At 23.4% G+C, this 17,216-nt stretch overlaps 4 protein-coding genes across 4 annotated transcripts; 2 read left to right on the top strand and 2 right to left on the bottom strand.

Annotated features, from left to right (window-relative positions):
• Positions 1–669: 669 nt before the first annotated feature.
• On the top strand, positions 670–3,336 carry TopoI (topoisomerase I, putative; the record flags this gene model as incomplete). The annotated part of the gene is made up of 1 exon (XM_029003709.1): positions 670–3,336. The coding sequence occupies one exon, from the start codon at positions 670–672 to the stop codon at positions 3,334–3,336; it is 2,667 nt and encodes an 888-aa protein (XP_028859801.1).
• A 492-nt stretch (positions 3,337–3,828) lies between these two features.
• Positions 3,829–5,184, bottom strand: PmUG01_06014500 (conserved Plasmodium protein, unknown function; the record flags this gene model as incomplete). Its single annotated transcript, XM_029003710.1, has 1 exon — positions 3,829–5,184. The coding sequence occupies one exon, from the start codon at positions 5,182–5,184 to the stop codon at positions 3,829–3,831; it is 1,356 nt and encodes a 451-aa protein (XP_028859802.1).
• A 2,219-nt stretch (positions 5,185–7,403) lies between these two features.
• SIP (stripes inner membrane complex protein, putative) lies at positions 7,404–8,459 on the top strand (the record flags this gene model as incomplete). Its single annotated transcript, XM_029003712.1, has 3 exons — positions 7,404–7,583; positions 7,741–7,846; positions 8,008–8,459. The coding sequence occupies 3 exons, from the start codon at positions 7,404–7,406 to the stop codon at positions 8,457–8,459; spliced, it is 738 nt and encodes a 245-aa protein (XP_028859803.1).
• A 1,182-nt stretch (positions 8,460–9,641) lies between these two features.
• On the bottom strand, positions 9,642–11,969 carry PmUG01_06014700 (peptidyl-prolyl cis-trans isomerase, putative; the record flags this gene model as incomplete). Its single annotated transcript, XM_029003713.1, has 1 exon — positions 9,642–11,969. The coding sequence occupies one exon, from the start codon at positions 11,967–11,969 to the stop codon at positions 9,642–9,644; it is 2,328 nt and encodes a 775-aa protein (XP_028859804.1).
• Between the last annotated feature and the right edge of the window lie 5,247 nt (positions 11,970–17,216).

The following is a 17,216-nucleotide window of genomic DNA, read 5'->3' on the forward strand; positions in this document are numbered from 1 at the left end:
AATTTTTCCCTTTCTTTTGTAAAATGCTGTATATATGTATTTTATGATTTATTTTGTTTTTTTTATTTGTTATAAATAAGCCATTAATATTTCAAAATCATTCCCAAAAAAAAAAAAAAAAAAAGAAAAGAACGCCCTTACTTTTTACGTAAAATTTTGTCAAAATTAATATATATATTATGAATAAAAGAAAAGAGAGAAAAAGGAAAAAAAATAAAAGGTATAAAGAAAAGATGAAAGGTGTGAGTTTATGAGGAACATTTTACTTTATGCATGTTCTAAATCCTTTTTGGTACCATTGCTCTATTATGTATCATATTATGAATAAATTACTTTTTAATTAATAACTTATTTTTTGTATTTTTCTCTAATTTGAAAAAATTATTTTTAATTATAAACATAGAAGCATATAGCATATCATTTTTATGTTGTGTTTAAAATTGTTTGTTTATTTGTGACAATTTGTGGATTGCGTATGAGAGTTAAAGATATAGTTAACCTTTAACCCAGTAGTTGTTTGAACTATATATATATATTAACAATATAGTAAAAGTACATCCTTTGAACTGCTTAAAGTAAGTCACATACATATATATATATATATGTATATGTTATATTTAAAAATTGTTTTTCCCCTGCTCTCTTATTTTCTTATTTTTTTTATAAAAAATGGAAATAAAAGAGAATGATCATGGAGACGATGACAACACATCGGATGATGATCTATTAATTGACAGTATTAAGAAAAAACAGTGTTGTGTTAACATATTTGACCAAAAACCAATAAACGAAGGTAGCAAAAATGAAGACGTCATATCTGAAAAGGTTATAGCAAATAATAATAATACAACCCATGTAAAGAAGGAAAATGATGTTGTTGTTCAAAGTGTGAATAAGAAAGAACATATAAAAGATGATGTAAAGAAAAATCCAAAAGAAGAACACGACGTTCTTCAAAATGAGGGTGTACTTACTAAAACAAAAAGCGCATCTCATTCTAGTGATGAAACAAATAAAATTTTGAGCGCAGTAAATAAAAATGAAGATGATAAAAATAAAGAGTTATTAAAGAGCAATAGTAAAGGAAGTGTGAAGGTAAAAAATCAAGTTAGCAAAGTAAAAAAAGAAACAAATAAAAAACCCAAAAAGGTACTTAAAAAATCGGAAGAAAATTTTGAACCAATAAATAGATGGTGGGAAAAAATAGATGTCCAGACGGATCTACAATGGCAATATTTAGAACATAGAGGAATTATATTTGCGCCACCATATGTAAAACATAATATTCCAATTTTTTATAAAAGTACTAAAATAGAATTAAATGAGAAATCAGAAGAATTAGCTACCTATTGGTGTAGTGTTATAGGTAGTGATTATTGCACAAAAGAAAAGTTTATATTAAATTTTTTTAAAACATTTATAAGTACTTTAGAGAAAAATAACATTATTAGACAAGAAAATGAAAATAAGGTAAAAAAAGGAGATATATCAAATTTTAAATTTATTGATTTTATGCCAATTAAAGATCATTTAGCTAAATTAAGAGAAGATAAATTAAATAGAACAAAAGAAGAAAAAGAGGAAGAAAAAAAAATGAGAGCGGAAAAAGAATTACCGTATACCTATGCACTTGTTGACTGGATTCGAGAAAAAATTTCAAGTAATAAAGCAGAACCTCCAGGTCTATTCAGAGGAAGAGGAGAACATCCTAAACAGGGTTTATTAAAAAAAAGAATTTTTCCAGAAGATGTAGTAATTAATATAAGTAAAGATGCACCTGCGCCTCGGCTTTATGGTAATATGTGTGGACATAACTGGGGAGATACTTATCATGATAATAAAGTAACATGGTTAGCATATTACAAAGATAGCATTAATGACCAAATAAAATATACATTTTTATCCGCACAATCTAAATTTAAAGGGTATAAAGATTTAATGAAATATGAAAATGCAAGAAAGTTAAAATCTTGTGTTCATAAAATTAGAGATGATTATAAAAACAAAATGAGAAATAAAAGTATTTTGGATAAACAGTTAGGTACAGCTGTTTATTTAATAGATTTTTTAGCTTTAAGAGTTGGAGGAGAAAAGGATATAGACGAAGAAGCAGATACCGTAGGTTGTTGTAGTTTACGAGTAGAACATGTTAGTTTTGCTCATATGGTACCTATTAAAAATGAAAACGTAACTAATAATGGCGAAAAGGATAATGATAAAATTAATAGAATACCATTACCAAAAAATTTAGATGATATTTTGGAAGTAGATTGTTATATAACTCTGGATTTTTTAGGTAAAGATAGTATTCGCTATTTTAACACAGTAAAAATTGATAAGCAAGCATATATAAATATGATCACATTTTGTAAAAATAAAAGCAAAGAAGAAGGAGTATTTGATTATATAAATTGCTCAAAATTAAATGAATATTTAAAAGAAATTATGCCAACATTATCAGCCAAGGTTTTTCGTACATATAATGCATCCATTACACTTGATCAGCAATTAAAAAGAATAAAAGAAATTAATGGGAAATCAGATGATGATTTGTTTTTATTTGATGATTCGGATATACAGAAAAATAAGAGGAGAAAGTTAGGAAACGTAAGTTCTCCTACAAGTATCTCAAGTGATATTAGTGATTCAACGCAAAATGAAAAAAGTAATCCTGTTGAAGAAGATGTAATAAATGATAGCACATCATCTAATAATAAAAACATATTAAAGGAAAACAATGCAGAAGACAAGAATTCGCCCATAGAGGTAGATGTTTCGAATGTTAATGATCTTATTAACTTTTTCAATAATGCAAATAGGGAGGTTGCTATTTTGTGTAATCATCAAAGAAGTATTCCGAAACAACATGACACAGCAATGTCAAAAATAAAGAAACAGATAGAAATTTTTACCGAAGATATAAAAGAATATAAAAAATATCTGCAATACTTAAAAAGAGATAATAATAGTAATAATAATAATAAGAAGAAGAATAATAATCAAAATGTTGACAATAAATTTACCTTCGTTTCTAAGGTTGTCACGTTAGATGGAACCTTAAGACCGAACAAAGTGAAGGATAACATGAAAGAAGAATCTTGTAAAAAAAAACTTACTGCTCTTATCAAAAAAGTAGAACTTTTAAAAAATCAAATGAAAGTAAGAGATGATAATAAAACAATTGCTTTAGGAACGTCCAAAATAAATTACATGGATCCAAGAATAACTGTTGCTTTTTGTAAAAGGTTTGAAATACCAATAGAAAAAATATTTAATAGAAGTTTAAGGATTAAATTTCCATGGGCAATGTTTGCTACAAAAAATTTCTGCTTTTAAAATTTTTTTTTTAAATATGAAGTTTTAGAAAGGGCCCAAGTAAAAATAACCAAGGAATAAAAGCGGTACAAATATTGCAAACCTCTGCTCTGCCATAAGACAGTTAAATGGTGTTAATGTGTATATATGTGTTTATATATATCATGCATATTTGAAATGTATATTTTATTTTATTTTTTTTATATGTGCAATATTCACGTATCATTCTCTACACAAGAAGGAAACTTCTTCCTTTTTCGTGAAAATAAATTTTGAAGTTCCGCCAACACATGTTCATAGACATACATATATATATACATGCATGTTTGTATGTGTCATTAAAGACCTATCCAAAAAAATAGTTTTAAAATAACAGAAAAACAAAAAAAAAAAAAAAAAAAATAATTAAGGTTAAAAGTACAATCTCTTATTTGCACATGCGTACAATATTTTTAATTAGACAAAATAATGTACAAAAAAGGAAGTAATAATTTGCTACTGCTATTTATATTGCTAGAAAATTTCCAACTCAACATGCTCATACAAATACATATTATCAATAATGACGCAGTCTTTTTCACAAGTGAATATAATTACATTTCCTACGTTAAAATTATTTAAGATATTTTTTAAAGAATTTTTCTTTTTCTCATCAAGTCTTTTTTCTATCTCATATATAAAGGTTGAGAACAGTTGCAGTTCAAATACCAATTTATTTTTGCAGTGTGTACATGTCATTGTTTTCTTCTTTATATGAAACTTTGTGGACTTATACATGTAAAGAAATTTCCCATTGTATGAATATCTTAATATTTGGTTATAATTTTTGCTTAAATAAGAATAAAATTTTACGCATCCATTAAAATCATTTTCAAAACTTTCTTCTATATTATTAATATCATCTATATTATCATTTTCCTTGTCTATGTATTCCTCATCTTTCATAAAGTGTTTATTATGTTCATACGTTTCATGCATCTTTTTAGCTTTTTCATATAAATAATCCTTTCCATATTCTTCATCATCCTCCACTATGCATATATAATAACAGGGGAGTTTAAATGCACTGCTTCCGGTAACTTCATAAATTTTAGGATTCAATTTATCATCATGTTTATTTAATTCATGTACATTATCATCCATTTTACAACTGCAATTTATTAACTTGTCATATTTATTATTAAAATTTTCATAGGTATTTATTATATTACTGCTGGTCATACTACTATAACCATTTTTGTATTTTTCATTTATACAATTTAAGCTCTCCCTTATGGAATTACCAAGGAAAGAATCATTTAATTTTTGATCTTTGCTACTTTTTGAAAATAAGGAATTCCAATCAATTAGTTTTTCTTCCTTAGAATTAATATATTCTATATTTACGTCTTCCTTTTTTATATTTTCATTAGTGAAATTAAAAACACATTGTTTTCCTTTTTCCTTAGTACTACAATTATTACTATCAGTGTCGTTAAAAAATATTGAGTTATGAACACCATCTTTCTTTACACTCTCATTTTGATACATGTCCAACATCTTCAATTTATTTTTTTGCTCTTTTTCTTCAATATCATTATTTGAGTTGTCACATACCTTTTTCTTCCCTTTAATACATACCCAACTATTCTTATTCACGTTACATTTCGTACTATTCATGCAGCAAAAAAAATACAGTACTCTTACGTATTCGTCATATGATGTTGATATTTGAAATAAAAATGTTAAACTATTTTTACATATGGAACATTTCAAATTTAAACCTGTTGGTTCTTTTCCACATAACCACAGGGGATCACCCCCGAATTTTGAATCATTTTTCAAGTTAAAATTATTGTCGATTTCATGTGACAACAGTCCGATATACATATTTTAGTTGTCCTCAATTCACCAATCGATTTTTTACTTTTCTTGCTCTTTTTTGCTATTTTTGATTTTAGATAAATTTTAACAGTAAAAACTCATGGGAAACCAAAATAACAATAACGATATAAAGGGATAAGAAAAGAAGTAATTTTTTTTCCATGGGTGAGTTTTTCATTGCAGATTTGCAAATTAAAAGCTTTTTATGCATTACTTAGGAATGTAAAAAAAAAAAAAAGAAAAAAGAATTTGTTAATTTCGTATCTTTTTTTCTTCGCTAAAAATTATACCAAAAAAAAAAAATAAAAAATAATAAATATATCATCTTTATTTTATATGTTTTTCTCATTATTTTTTAAACACTTTAATCTGTTTCATGCCCGTTATACGAGTATTTTTTATTAGTGCAAATATTGTATGAGAATACATAATAATTTAATTTTATATATGATGTTGTTCATAGCTACCAGCCTTCGGCAATCCGTAATTTAATTAAGAAAGGTATTAATAAGTAAGAACAGATAAGAAACATAAAATAATATTATATTATTTGAGTGTATTACCATATTGTTTTTATACCCATGTAGTAAGGAAATAATTACAAATCACAATATGACATAATATGAAAATTGAACTCTCTCAATAATTAGGAATAGTTGTTCCTTTTATAACTTTTTTTTTTTTTTTTTGAATAAAATAATACATTTATTTAAAAAGAAAAAAAAAAAAAGACTTATAAAACTTAAAAAATTCGTAAAAATAACTTTTATAAACAAATATTTTTACACGTCACACTAATTATTTATTGATATTTTGGAATAGTACTTTTAAAAAACCGTATATTAAGAAAGATTACCTTATATACAAAATTTTATGCAAAATCATGTTCTATTGTTATATTGAAGTTTTTATTCTTTTTAAAATAATATATTTTCCCTTTGAAAAAGGGTCATCTTTTTAAAACTCGAATTGTGAATAAAGTGCAAAGGAAAATAAAACGTAAAAAATAAAACATGAAAACTAAATAGTTTCAATATATATTTTTTATAAAAAAATGTGTAGTATTTTTTCACTTATATTTTATTCTAATAAGAGAGCTTTTATGACTCCATAACCTTCAATACAAAGCATATTTTTTAACTGAATGAAATAAAACATAGATAATAAAAAAAATAAATATAAAGAGGCTTTAATTATGTTCGCTTATTTATTTTTTTTTAGAAAAAGCTTATTAAAACTTTATGAACTTTAAATTATAAAAAAAAAAAAAAAAAAAAAGAAGCAATATTTATTTGCAGTGTCCAAAATACACATATTTAAGAAATATCCTATTTGGTTTAATGAAAGCCTTTTCTAAAAATATGACTACGTTGTTCATTATTATAAAATTAGACCTTAGAAACATACATGTATGGATAATAATTTTTTTTTTTATTAACAGTTCAGAAAAAAAAAAAATGTGTAATGTATTTTCAACTTATTCACGTTAATTAAAAACTTCTTTCGAGGATTAACATTAAAAATAAACATATATTTTAAAAGAGTATACAGTTATTTGAAAAAAGTTAGCTGTACATAATATACAACTTCATGTGTAGTATTTTTCTATTGATCTATAATAACAAATGTGTATACATTTTACCAAGGTACCAATTTTGTTTTATATATATATATATATACAAAGATAATATATAGAACATTTTTATGTATAATATTTAGGACTTATAATAGCATTGCAAAAACAGAATTTTTGTTGCTATCTTTACATTTAAAAATTTATGATGTAAATAAAAAAAGAAATGATGAGAAATGTTAAAGAAAGGAAATTTTTTTTTTTTTTTTTACATTTTGCTTTGAAGTGAGTAAATGTAAACGTTCTGAACATGCAAGGAAATAAGTCTAAAATGATGGACTATAAGCATATATGAATATACATATAAATATATATATATATATATATATATATATATATATTTTTTTTTTTTTTATAAATGTGTTAAAAAAATTATTTATGTACAAAAAAAAAAAAAAAACAGATAAATGAAAAAATTGCAGCTTTATAAAAAACTTCTAAAAATTTAATTATACTGAAAAGAAAAAAAAAAAAGAAAAAAAACATGAATCTGCATATACTCTTTTATTTTAATTAGATAGTAAAGACTTAATTCAAAAAATAAATATTTATACTGGGCATATACATAAAAACATACAGAAGATTTTGAAAAATGTCCAAAATTTTTAGTGAGTCGCACTCCCATACGAAAAATAATTCCGATGAGAAATCAAGAATAGAAGATGACTTAATATCAAACTCAGGAAGTAATTCAAGTTCCATTAAATTAAATAGGAAAAGCGTTTATAGTAAAAATTCTAACGTTCAACAACTACTAGCAAGAATAGCTCAGGTAAAAAAAGGGGCATATTAATAACATTTCAAATTGAGACCTTATGTGTGTAAAAATATGAAGTGAAAAATGAAACATGAAATAACTAGGGGGTAATTATTTATATATGTATATATATAGGTATACGTATGTATATGTATATTTACACTTTTTACAGGAAATTGATGAAAGAAAGCCGAGCAATGTAATACACTTTATTGTTGATTTTTTATGTAAACACTACCCGAAGCATTTACATGGTTTTGAGGCTGTATGGAACGGAGGTTTTAATTATTTTAACATATTCATAAACATATTATGAAAATTGTAGATTTTGGAGCTACAAAAAAATTTCTCTAATACATTATTTTATTTTTGTCCTATTTTGTTTAATTTTATTTAATTTCATTTCACTTTTTTTTTTTTTTTTGTTCTATTTTTATAGATCCTGACTTGGAACAAGAAAGAATACTGGTGGTTGAATTTTTCAAGCATCAAAAATTACCAGTAGAAATATCTGTCCATTTTATCAGTGCTGGATTTGACACAGTTGAAACTTTATGTACATTATCTACGAATTCCCTTGATGATGTAGAAAAATTTAATAATATTAGATGGTTACCTGGACATAAAATTCGATTGCAACAAACCTTTAACGATATTACTAACAGAGTTAGAAATTTCAAAGAACAAAGAGATACGTTAGTAAAATCTCTGAAACAAGAATTCCTAAGTACATCATCTTTACTTAATTCTATTATAGTTCCAAAAAGAGTAAATCCTATGCTTATGCCAATTCTTCCGCGTGCAACTTCCCCATTTAATGTTTCTACTAGAACAGGCAATTATTTAACAATAGGTAAAACAATACCTACTTCCCATATTTTCAAAGGGTAAAGGGGAGTTTATTCATTCATTAAAATGATATATTTTTACTTGGCAAAAAAAAAAAATATATATTTATCATTTTATACTTTAAATAAGGAATATCTCATTTCATATGTTGTATATTGGCGTTAAATATATATATATACATACATGTTTCACGGAAAATGGGATAATTTTAATAATTTTAAAAAGCATGTTTTTATTTTGTTAAAATATATATATATATATATATATATATATATATATATATATATATATATATATATATATATATATATTTATTTATTTATTTTATTTATTTTTTTTTGTGAGTTTTACAATGTTACATTTTTTGTTAAATAAAAATTAAAAAGGGTATTAATTACGAATAAATGATTCACAAACATGTGTTTGTAAGTATTTGTCTAAGTACGCACATGCATAGAGATCCCCATTTTAAGTAAATTTTTTCCTGTACAAAAATTGCCTATTCTTTATTGTGTTTTAGTGAAATACCTTTTTTGATGTTTTACATTTTGTAGTATCGTTGAGTTTTATGAATAAACGCTTTAATAATAAAAACTTGTATTTATTATAATTTTGAATCCCGTCAAACTCCTTAAGTTGTAGTGGCTCATATACATTTATTTATTTTTAATAAATGCTGATTAATTATTTTTGATTTCCACATAATTAAAAAATATATATATTTTTTCTTTTTTATTAATACTTCGATTCATGTGAAAATGGTTTTGTTTCCATTGAATAAATGATTATACCGTATTATTAAAAATGGTAACTATGCCCTTTTTTCTTTACATTGAAATGAGTATAAATTTCAATTAAATAAAAAATGTGTAACAATTTATACTATAAATGAAAAGTATGACTCTTAGATTTCTTCTGTAAAAAGGTGTGTAAACGCAAGTCGTTTATATAGCAAATTATTTGAAGTGTCCAAGAGAATATTTACTTAAAACAAAAAAAAAAAAAAAAAAAAAAAAAAGAGCATATTTCACACACACATATAATTAAAAAAAAAAAAAAATTTTTTTTTGCAAAATACTATAAAATATTGTAAAAATATCTATTTTTGCACACAAAAGCGTGTTTACATAAAAAAAGAAAAGAAAGTATAAACATACATATATTCATACGGTACATATATATATCACACATGCAGCACACACATTTGATAAATATAAAAAACGATTAATGGTTAATTTTTATGTTTAAAATTTTGATATCCTCTAGGGGTTTGTCCTTCTTATCAGTACGGACTTTTTCTATATCCAAAACAACCTTAGTTCCCTGAGTTACTTTACCAAAAACTGTGTGTTTAAAATCAAGCCAGGGACAGGGGACAGTAGTGATAAAAAACTGGGAACCATTAGTATTGGGTCCACAATTTGCCATTGATACCATAAAGGGTTTGGAGTGATTGAGATGATCGAAAAATTCATCTTCAAATTCATTCCCCCAAATACTTTCTCCCCCTGTACCATCACCTGTGGGGTCACCAGTTTGAATCATAAAATGTTTGATAATTCGATGAAAAATACAATTATTATAATATCCATTAATTGAATGAACAGAAAAATTTTGCACTGTTTTCTTGCATTCTTTATGAAAAAAGGTAATATATATTTCTCCCATAGTAGTATAGATGACTGCACTTTTCGGAATTTTCGTGTTATTTTCAATGTTTTTTAAAGGTGCTGATATAAAAGAGTTTAAATCATTTTTGCTTGGTTGTTCATTATATATATCTCTTTCATCTAGTTCATGATCATTTAATAATTTTTTTGTAAAAATATAAAACCGACACTTTTTATATACAGTGCAAAATAAAGCACAATCAGATATGTTATTTTCATTAATATATAAAGACTCATGAATATTATTATTAATTTTGTTAACGGGTATTATTTTTTGATATAAGGAAAGAGACAAATATCGTAAATTTGTTTCGTTTTTTCCAATTATGTAACATAACTGATTAGTTATAAAGTTCACAACTTTTATACCAATAAAAGTGGAATATATAATATATTGATTTGATTCATCAAAAGTAATCATATCTAATTTTATATTTTTACTTTTTATATGTTTTTTTATTTCTTTCTCAATAAAAAGCCTTTTTCCAAAATCTAAACTATCAATATGTAATTCCTTTTTTAAAGGGTCATTTTGAGCCGTTAAATACATTTCTGTGCTTTCATCATATACCCTATATAACTTCATAGTTTTAAATTTATATATTCGTAAGAAATAGTTTTCAGATAAAATTGCCATAAATTCCCCATCTAAACTAATGTTTATGCATAGTGCATATGTTTTATATTTACACAATTCGTATAAATCAGTTTCACTTTTAAAGGAAAATTCTAATTTTTTTATCAGATTGTATCTTTTATTTGATATGTTTGTGTCTTTTTCATCACTTCTGTCCTTTCTCATCTCAGCACTTGTTGAAGCAGTAGCTGTGGTAGTAGCAGCAGTACTAACAGCAGTACTAGAAGTAGTAACAGCACTATCAGTAACAGTGCTATATCTGCTACTTTCATGATCGTACTTGGGGAATTTAAAATTTGTTACATCCACTATATCAATAAGTCCACTATTATCGCTTAGCACACAAAGGTTGTACATTTTATTATATCTTATTATTTCAATTATCCTAGAACTAAAATTTATTACTTGTGTGCATATATCACTTTCGAACGGTTTGTAAATATATATGCACGGTTTTTCATTTGATGATATAGCTACTTTTACCGAAGCAGAAAAAAGGGATGAAAAAACAAATTCTCCAGTTTTGGGGAAGAAATCCAATTTTATTATTATGTTCATATCAAAGCTACTAATATCAAATTGTTTATATGTTTTGTCTTTTGATAAACTTCCTAATAATTCTTCATCTTCTGAAATAAACAAACAAATAATTTCATCCGAATGAATTTTAAAATGTTTTACAAATTCGATGGATCCTACATTTTTATACCAGAATTTTATTACTCCATTAGCACTTCCCGTAACTATATATTTCTTTTTATTACTTACAAGGATGTGTGTTACAACATCCGTGTGCATGTAACTTACTTCGTAATTTTTATTAGTTGGGATATTCTTTAAGTATATATCATTGTTTATTTTTATTTTTTTTATTTTTTTTATTTTTCGTGTTTCTTCAATTTTTTCAATATTAATTTTTTTTTTTTTTTCTCTATTTCTTCTTATACCTTCAATTTTTCTTTTATGTGATGATGTATTCTCTTCCTTTTTTGAATGCATACAAAGAGGAGATTCCTTTTCCGCATTCTTTAACGCTTTCTCACTTTTATCAATATCATTATCATTATCATCATGTTCATCGTCCCTTTCTTTGTCGCCTTTGCCTCTGATTTCCTCTAAGGGCACTGGACCAAAACTACCATCACTAGATTCATCACCTGAAGAATTAAGATCTTTTTCTTCTTTTTTGTTATGGGTCGTAATTTCCTTCATTTCCTCCTCATTTTCTTTTTTAAAGAATTTCATAAGGGTCACAAGGATAAATATATATATATGTATATATTTTATTCAAAATAAATCTTGAACTGAGAGAAATCAGTCTCATTCCTTTTAATTAACGAAACAAGTTTAGAAAAATTTATCCATTTTTCGTGTACTTCTTGAATGCTATTTTCCCATCTATATAGAACAAATATATCTTCATAAAAAATTAAGAACAAAAAAGGAACATTATTGCATCACTAATTTATGAAGTTGACGATTTTTACTTAAAACTTATGAATTTAAATGCAAAATTAGCTAATTGAAAAGGAATTTATTTAAAAAATTAAAGTGAAAAAAACAAAATAAAAAACAAAGAATGCTTTCTTAAAATCCGGAAATTTCATCTCCAAAATGTAATTTAAATGATTTTTTTATAAATAACGAAAGGGCTAAAAAATGGAAAAATGAAAGAAAGGTTTGCTTTTGGCGGCATTTAATACGTTATGCTTTACGTATATATATATATATATATATATATATATATATATATATATATATATATATACATATGTAGTATTTGCTTATATATGCAGCATCTGTTTATGTATGTATGTGATAGGACATTTCTCAATTGCTCAGTGGATACCTCTTGTTTTTCAAAATTCAGTATAATTTTATATCTTTCTTCTTTTTTATGTCATTCGTTGTTATAATCATTAGTAAAAATATATGCACTCATATGGATTAGAAGAGGACCAGCTTAAAATTAAGGCTACATATTGAAAAAAAATTAAAATCTCAAAATATGAGGATTTTTCATTTTTTTTCCTTTGAAATTTAGAACGTATAAAAGATTATGTAGCACGACAAAAGTTAATAGATGTAGATTATTTCGTTTTAAATGGACCCGGATTAAACTGTTTTTTGACGCTTTGTTATTTATATATGCATACGTTTTGTAAATATGTACATATATTTATGTACATATTTATACGCATATATATATATATATATATATATATAATAAACAATTTTCACCTCCCATATAGTGACAGATTTATTGCTCCTTATGTCTTTACCGTGTTCAAAAGTTCTGTGCATACAAACTAAATCAGTTAATGATGAACTACGAACAATTCATATAATAATATTTCTAAGAACGCACTATTAGAGATGTACTGCTTTTTATTTGTAAAGTGGTTTTTCATTTTATCGTAATTGGAACATTTTAACTTATGTGATAACGTAAATTTTTAATTTTGTATGTACAAAAAAAAAAAAAAAAAAATTATTTATATTACCAGAATTTTTCACAAATAATATGCATATAAAGCTAACGGATATTATACAAATGACATATAACATGCACGAAGACGTATTTGAATGTAATAATTTTTAAAAATTTATTTTTGTGTAAAAAATAAATTGTCTTAAAATATGATTGTTCTTGTATAGTTCTTTTTTTTGTAAAAGATGTACAATAATTATCATTTTAGATTATCCCTAAATTTTACGATATAAAAAGGGAAAAGCAAAAAAAAAAAAAAAATATACATACCATAATTCTTAGTGTTTAAATATGCTTGAAAAAAAAGAAAAAAGAAAAAAAGTAATACAATTAATTGTACATACGTTTACAAAAAAAATTCAATAGCATTTATGACTAAATAGTAATAAAAAAAATTTCTGTAACTCACATTTTTTTTCGTTGTTTTTTTGGTGCGGCATACGGTAACTTTGCATTTGCACTCGTGGATATGCATACGAACATATCACTTAGTATATATGCATATATATTATTATACATATATATATATTATATGTACATATATGCTACTTTATGGATATACATACACAAATCTGTTTATATATGAAATCATGCATATTTATATTTGCACACGCGTACACATAAGAAAACGCAAACTTACTATATGTAAGATTTTGTAGCATACTTTTTCTCCAATAATATGTGAAACGCTCGACACTGTTAGTGTTTCATTTGTTCACAGCAAAAAGGATAATAATATAGAAATAAATTTACAAAAAGCAATTTTCTGATGATATTTTTCATTTAGCACAATCTTATAATTTAAAATATTCTCTCTATTTTCATGTTAAAATAAGATAACACGTGTGAATGGATTTAATTTATAAAATTGTGTATATACATAAATGTAATATGCACATACAATTTCATTTGATATTTATGAAGGAGAAAATGTACTCTTTTTTACTATATGTATTTATATATATACATATATATATGTTTGTACGTAATGTACAGTACAATTTCGCCAGGATATTTTAGAGCTCCTTGTTATTTTTTCTTTCAGCAAGAAAATTATAACTTAATTTTAAGGATTATAAAAATGTGCATTTTGGCGTATGCACATTTATGTATATATTGTCTGTTCTCAAATGTAAAAAAAAAAAAAAAAATTGAAAATATGAAATTATATATCATTAAGGGGAATATTATATAATTTCATTTTTAATTCTCTGTTAATTTTACTTTTATTATCGTATTTTTTACGTGTTTGCACTTTTTTTATATGTGAACATATCTCTTTTTGGAATATAAGTTTGTTTTTACGTTTTTTTGTTACAAAATTTTTATGTGTATATTTATATATACATGTATTATTTGCTATTGATTATATTGTGTAAAAAAAATTCTAGCATATGTTTGCTATTACAAATGAAAACGCTATAAAATTGAATCAAAAAAATATACACAAAACTATGAACATTTTTTATTTTCTTTATGTTCCTGAATTGTACATGCAAAAAAAGAAAAAAAAAAAAAAAGGTGTATTAATGTGCAAGCATTGGGTTATAAAAATTATATATAGTTATCAAATAAAATATATTATAGTTATTTATTCGTACAATATTCATGCACATTTTTTATTTTGTTATTCAATAACTTTTTTTTATTCAGCTTTTTATAATACATTTTATGTGAAGACATGTAATATATTTAAAATTTTCACTTATCTTTTAAAGCTTTTATTTCACATTTTTATTAAATTACTACTTAGTTTTAATATATTTATGTATAAAATATTAATATGCATTTTTACTGTAATTTTTACATGGCCATAGTTTCCTTGATATTTTGCACCTTGTTGTTCAGGTAAAAAATAAAAATATATATATATTTATATATAATATATATAAATTTCTTTGCACACGCTAAACAAATTGGTTGGAAATATGAAAATAAACTAGGTAAAATTGATACATGATCATTATTCATACACTTTTATAAATAAATGTAAAATATATATATATATATATATAATACGTACATATATTTAAACATATGTATGCAATATTATTATATGCATTTCTTATATATATATCCGTTTTACAATTTTGCTATTTTTACTTGTATTATTCATACATTTAAATTTAAGTGTATAACACATTAAATATTTATGAATAAAAAAATAAAAAAAAAGTGAAAAGTATGATCCAAAAATAGTTTTTGAAAATACAAAAAGTTTGAAAAAGGGAGAAAAATAATTCTGAATGAGGAAATTTTTTTTTTTTTTTTTTATTTTAAAAATTAAATATTATTTACATGTACAGAATAATTTAAAACATCTTTTCTTTTCTTTTTTTAAAATGAAACATTTTCTTATAAAAGTATGTATTACTTTTTGTATATAATTATTTTTAAACACCATATTATATAAATTGTTAAAGACATATAAATAATATGAAGCACTTCACCAGGAATACATTTTTATGAAATGATATAAATTACATTTTTTCCTTTTTTTCTTTTTCTTTTTATTTTTGGCATAATTTTTTTTCACCTTTTTAATGTTTTCAATTTTAAAAAAATCAAAATATAGCAACTTTTGTTTCATGAATTTTATAGTATGATAAATTTTTTAATAAATATTCTGAAAATACGTTAACCATATTGACATATATATTTATATATATATACGCATTTTTACATAAGCACATAAATAAGAATTTCTTTTTCCTTTTTGATCTTTAAAAAAATGTGTTGATTACACCAATATAATTTACTAATTTTCATTACCTTTTTCCAAATAATTTATGAAGACATTGCGAGAGAATATACTATGGGGGCAACCCCAAAATAATTTAATTTCCAACAATATTACATATATTTTTTTATTAATACTACTTATTTTTATTTTTTTAAAATGTGTTTTTTTCTTTTTTAGATAATTTTATTTCTTTAATAGTTATGAAACGTAAAAAACATGCAAAAGTACATGATGTATATATGTATTATTACGTATGGCTATCTATATAATTTTTCTTTATATGTATGTGTATAAGTGTACTTATATATAGTAAAGAATAACTCATTTTTGTTTATACATTATTATATATAAATACGTTTTTCCTTTTCCACATTTTTGTCAATTGTATCTGTGAATATATCGTAGAAAAAAAAAAAAAAAAAATAATAATAATATTGCTGCAAATATGTGTTTTTAAAAGTGTTGCAATTAGATATAAATTTTTATGTTTTCTGTTTTATATGTAATACACCAAGCATACTCATAAATGTTTGCTATATTTATTTTATTGTCAGTTTATGTTCATCTTTTTTCTTTTTTTTAAAATAAGAATTTTATTTAAATTAATTTATAAATGCATTATGATAATATAACATTAAAAAATTTGTGTGTCAAATAATTTTTTTTTTGAAGAAGTGTAATAATTATATATATATATATATATTATACATACTATGTTGTAAACTACTACATTTTCAATAATTTTTTTTATATATTTATGTAATACATAAAAATGTTGAAAAAATATAAAAATATAATTTATCTGAAATTTTTATATAAGTATATATTTTTATATATAAATTTTAAAAATAGTTATTATGGTCTTGTAAAAATTTATACTTTTTGAAATATGTATACATATTTATATTATCATCTTTCCAATACATACCTGATGGTGATATGCGCATATTTGTCTATAATTCTTTATATTTTATTTTTTGTATTGTGACATGTTATTTTGTATGTTAATTGTAAAAAATATTTCAAATATGTTATTGTAATTATGTATGTGTATATATATACGTATGTAAACATTTTATGGTTTTATTTTTTATTTAAAAAAAAAAAAAAGAAATCATAAAACGTATTAAAAAATTTTATGTTATTGTTTGTGATGAAATAAATATTAACAATGACAAAAAAACATATATCTGAGATGTATTTTTAAAGTGACTTTTTAATATTGTTTAATTATTTAGGAAGAAGTGAATAATTTTAA

The sequence above is a fragment of the Plasmodium malariae genome (assembly GCF_900090045.1).
Source record: "Plasmodium malariae genome assembly, chromosome: 6".
In the NCBI taxonomy this organism is placed as follows: domain Eukaryota; phylum Apicomplexa; class Aconoidasida; order Haemosporida; family Plasmodiidae; genus Plasmodium; species Plasmodium malariae.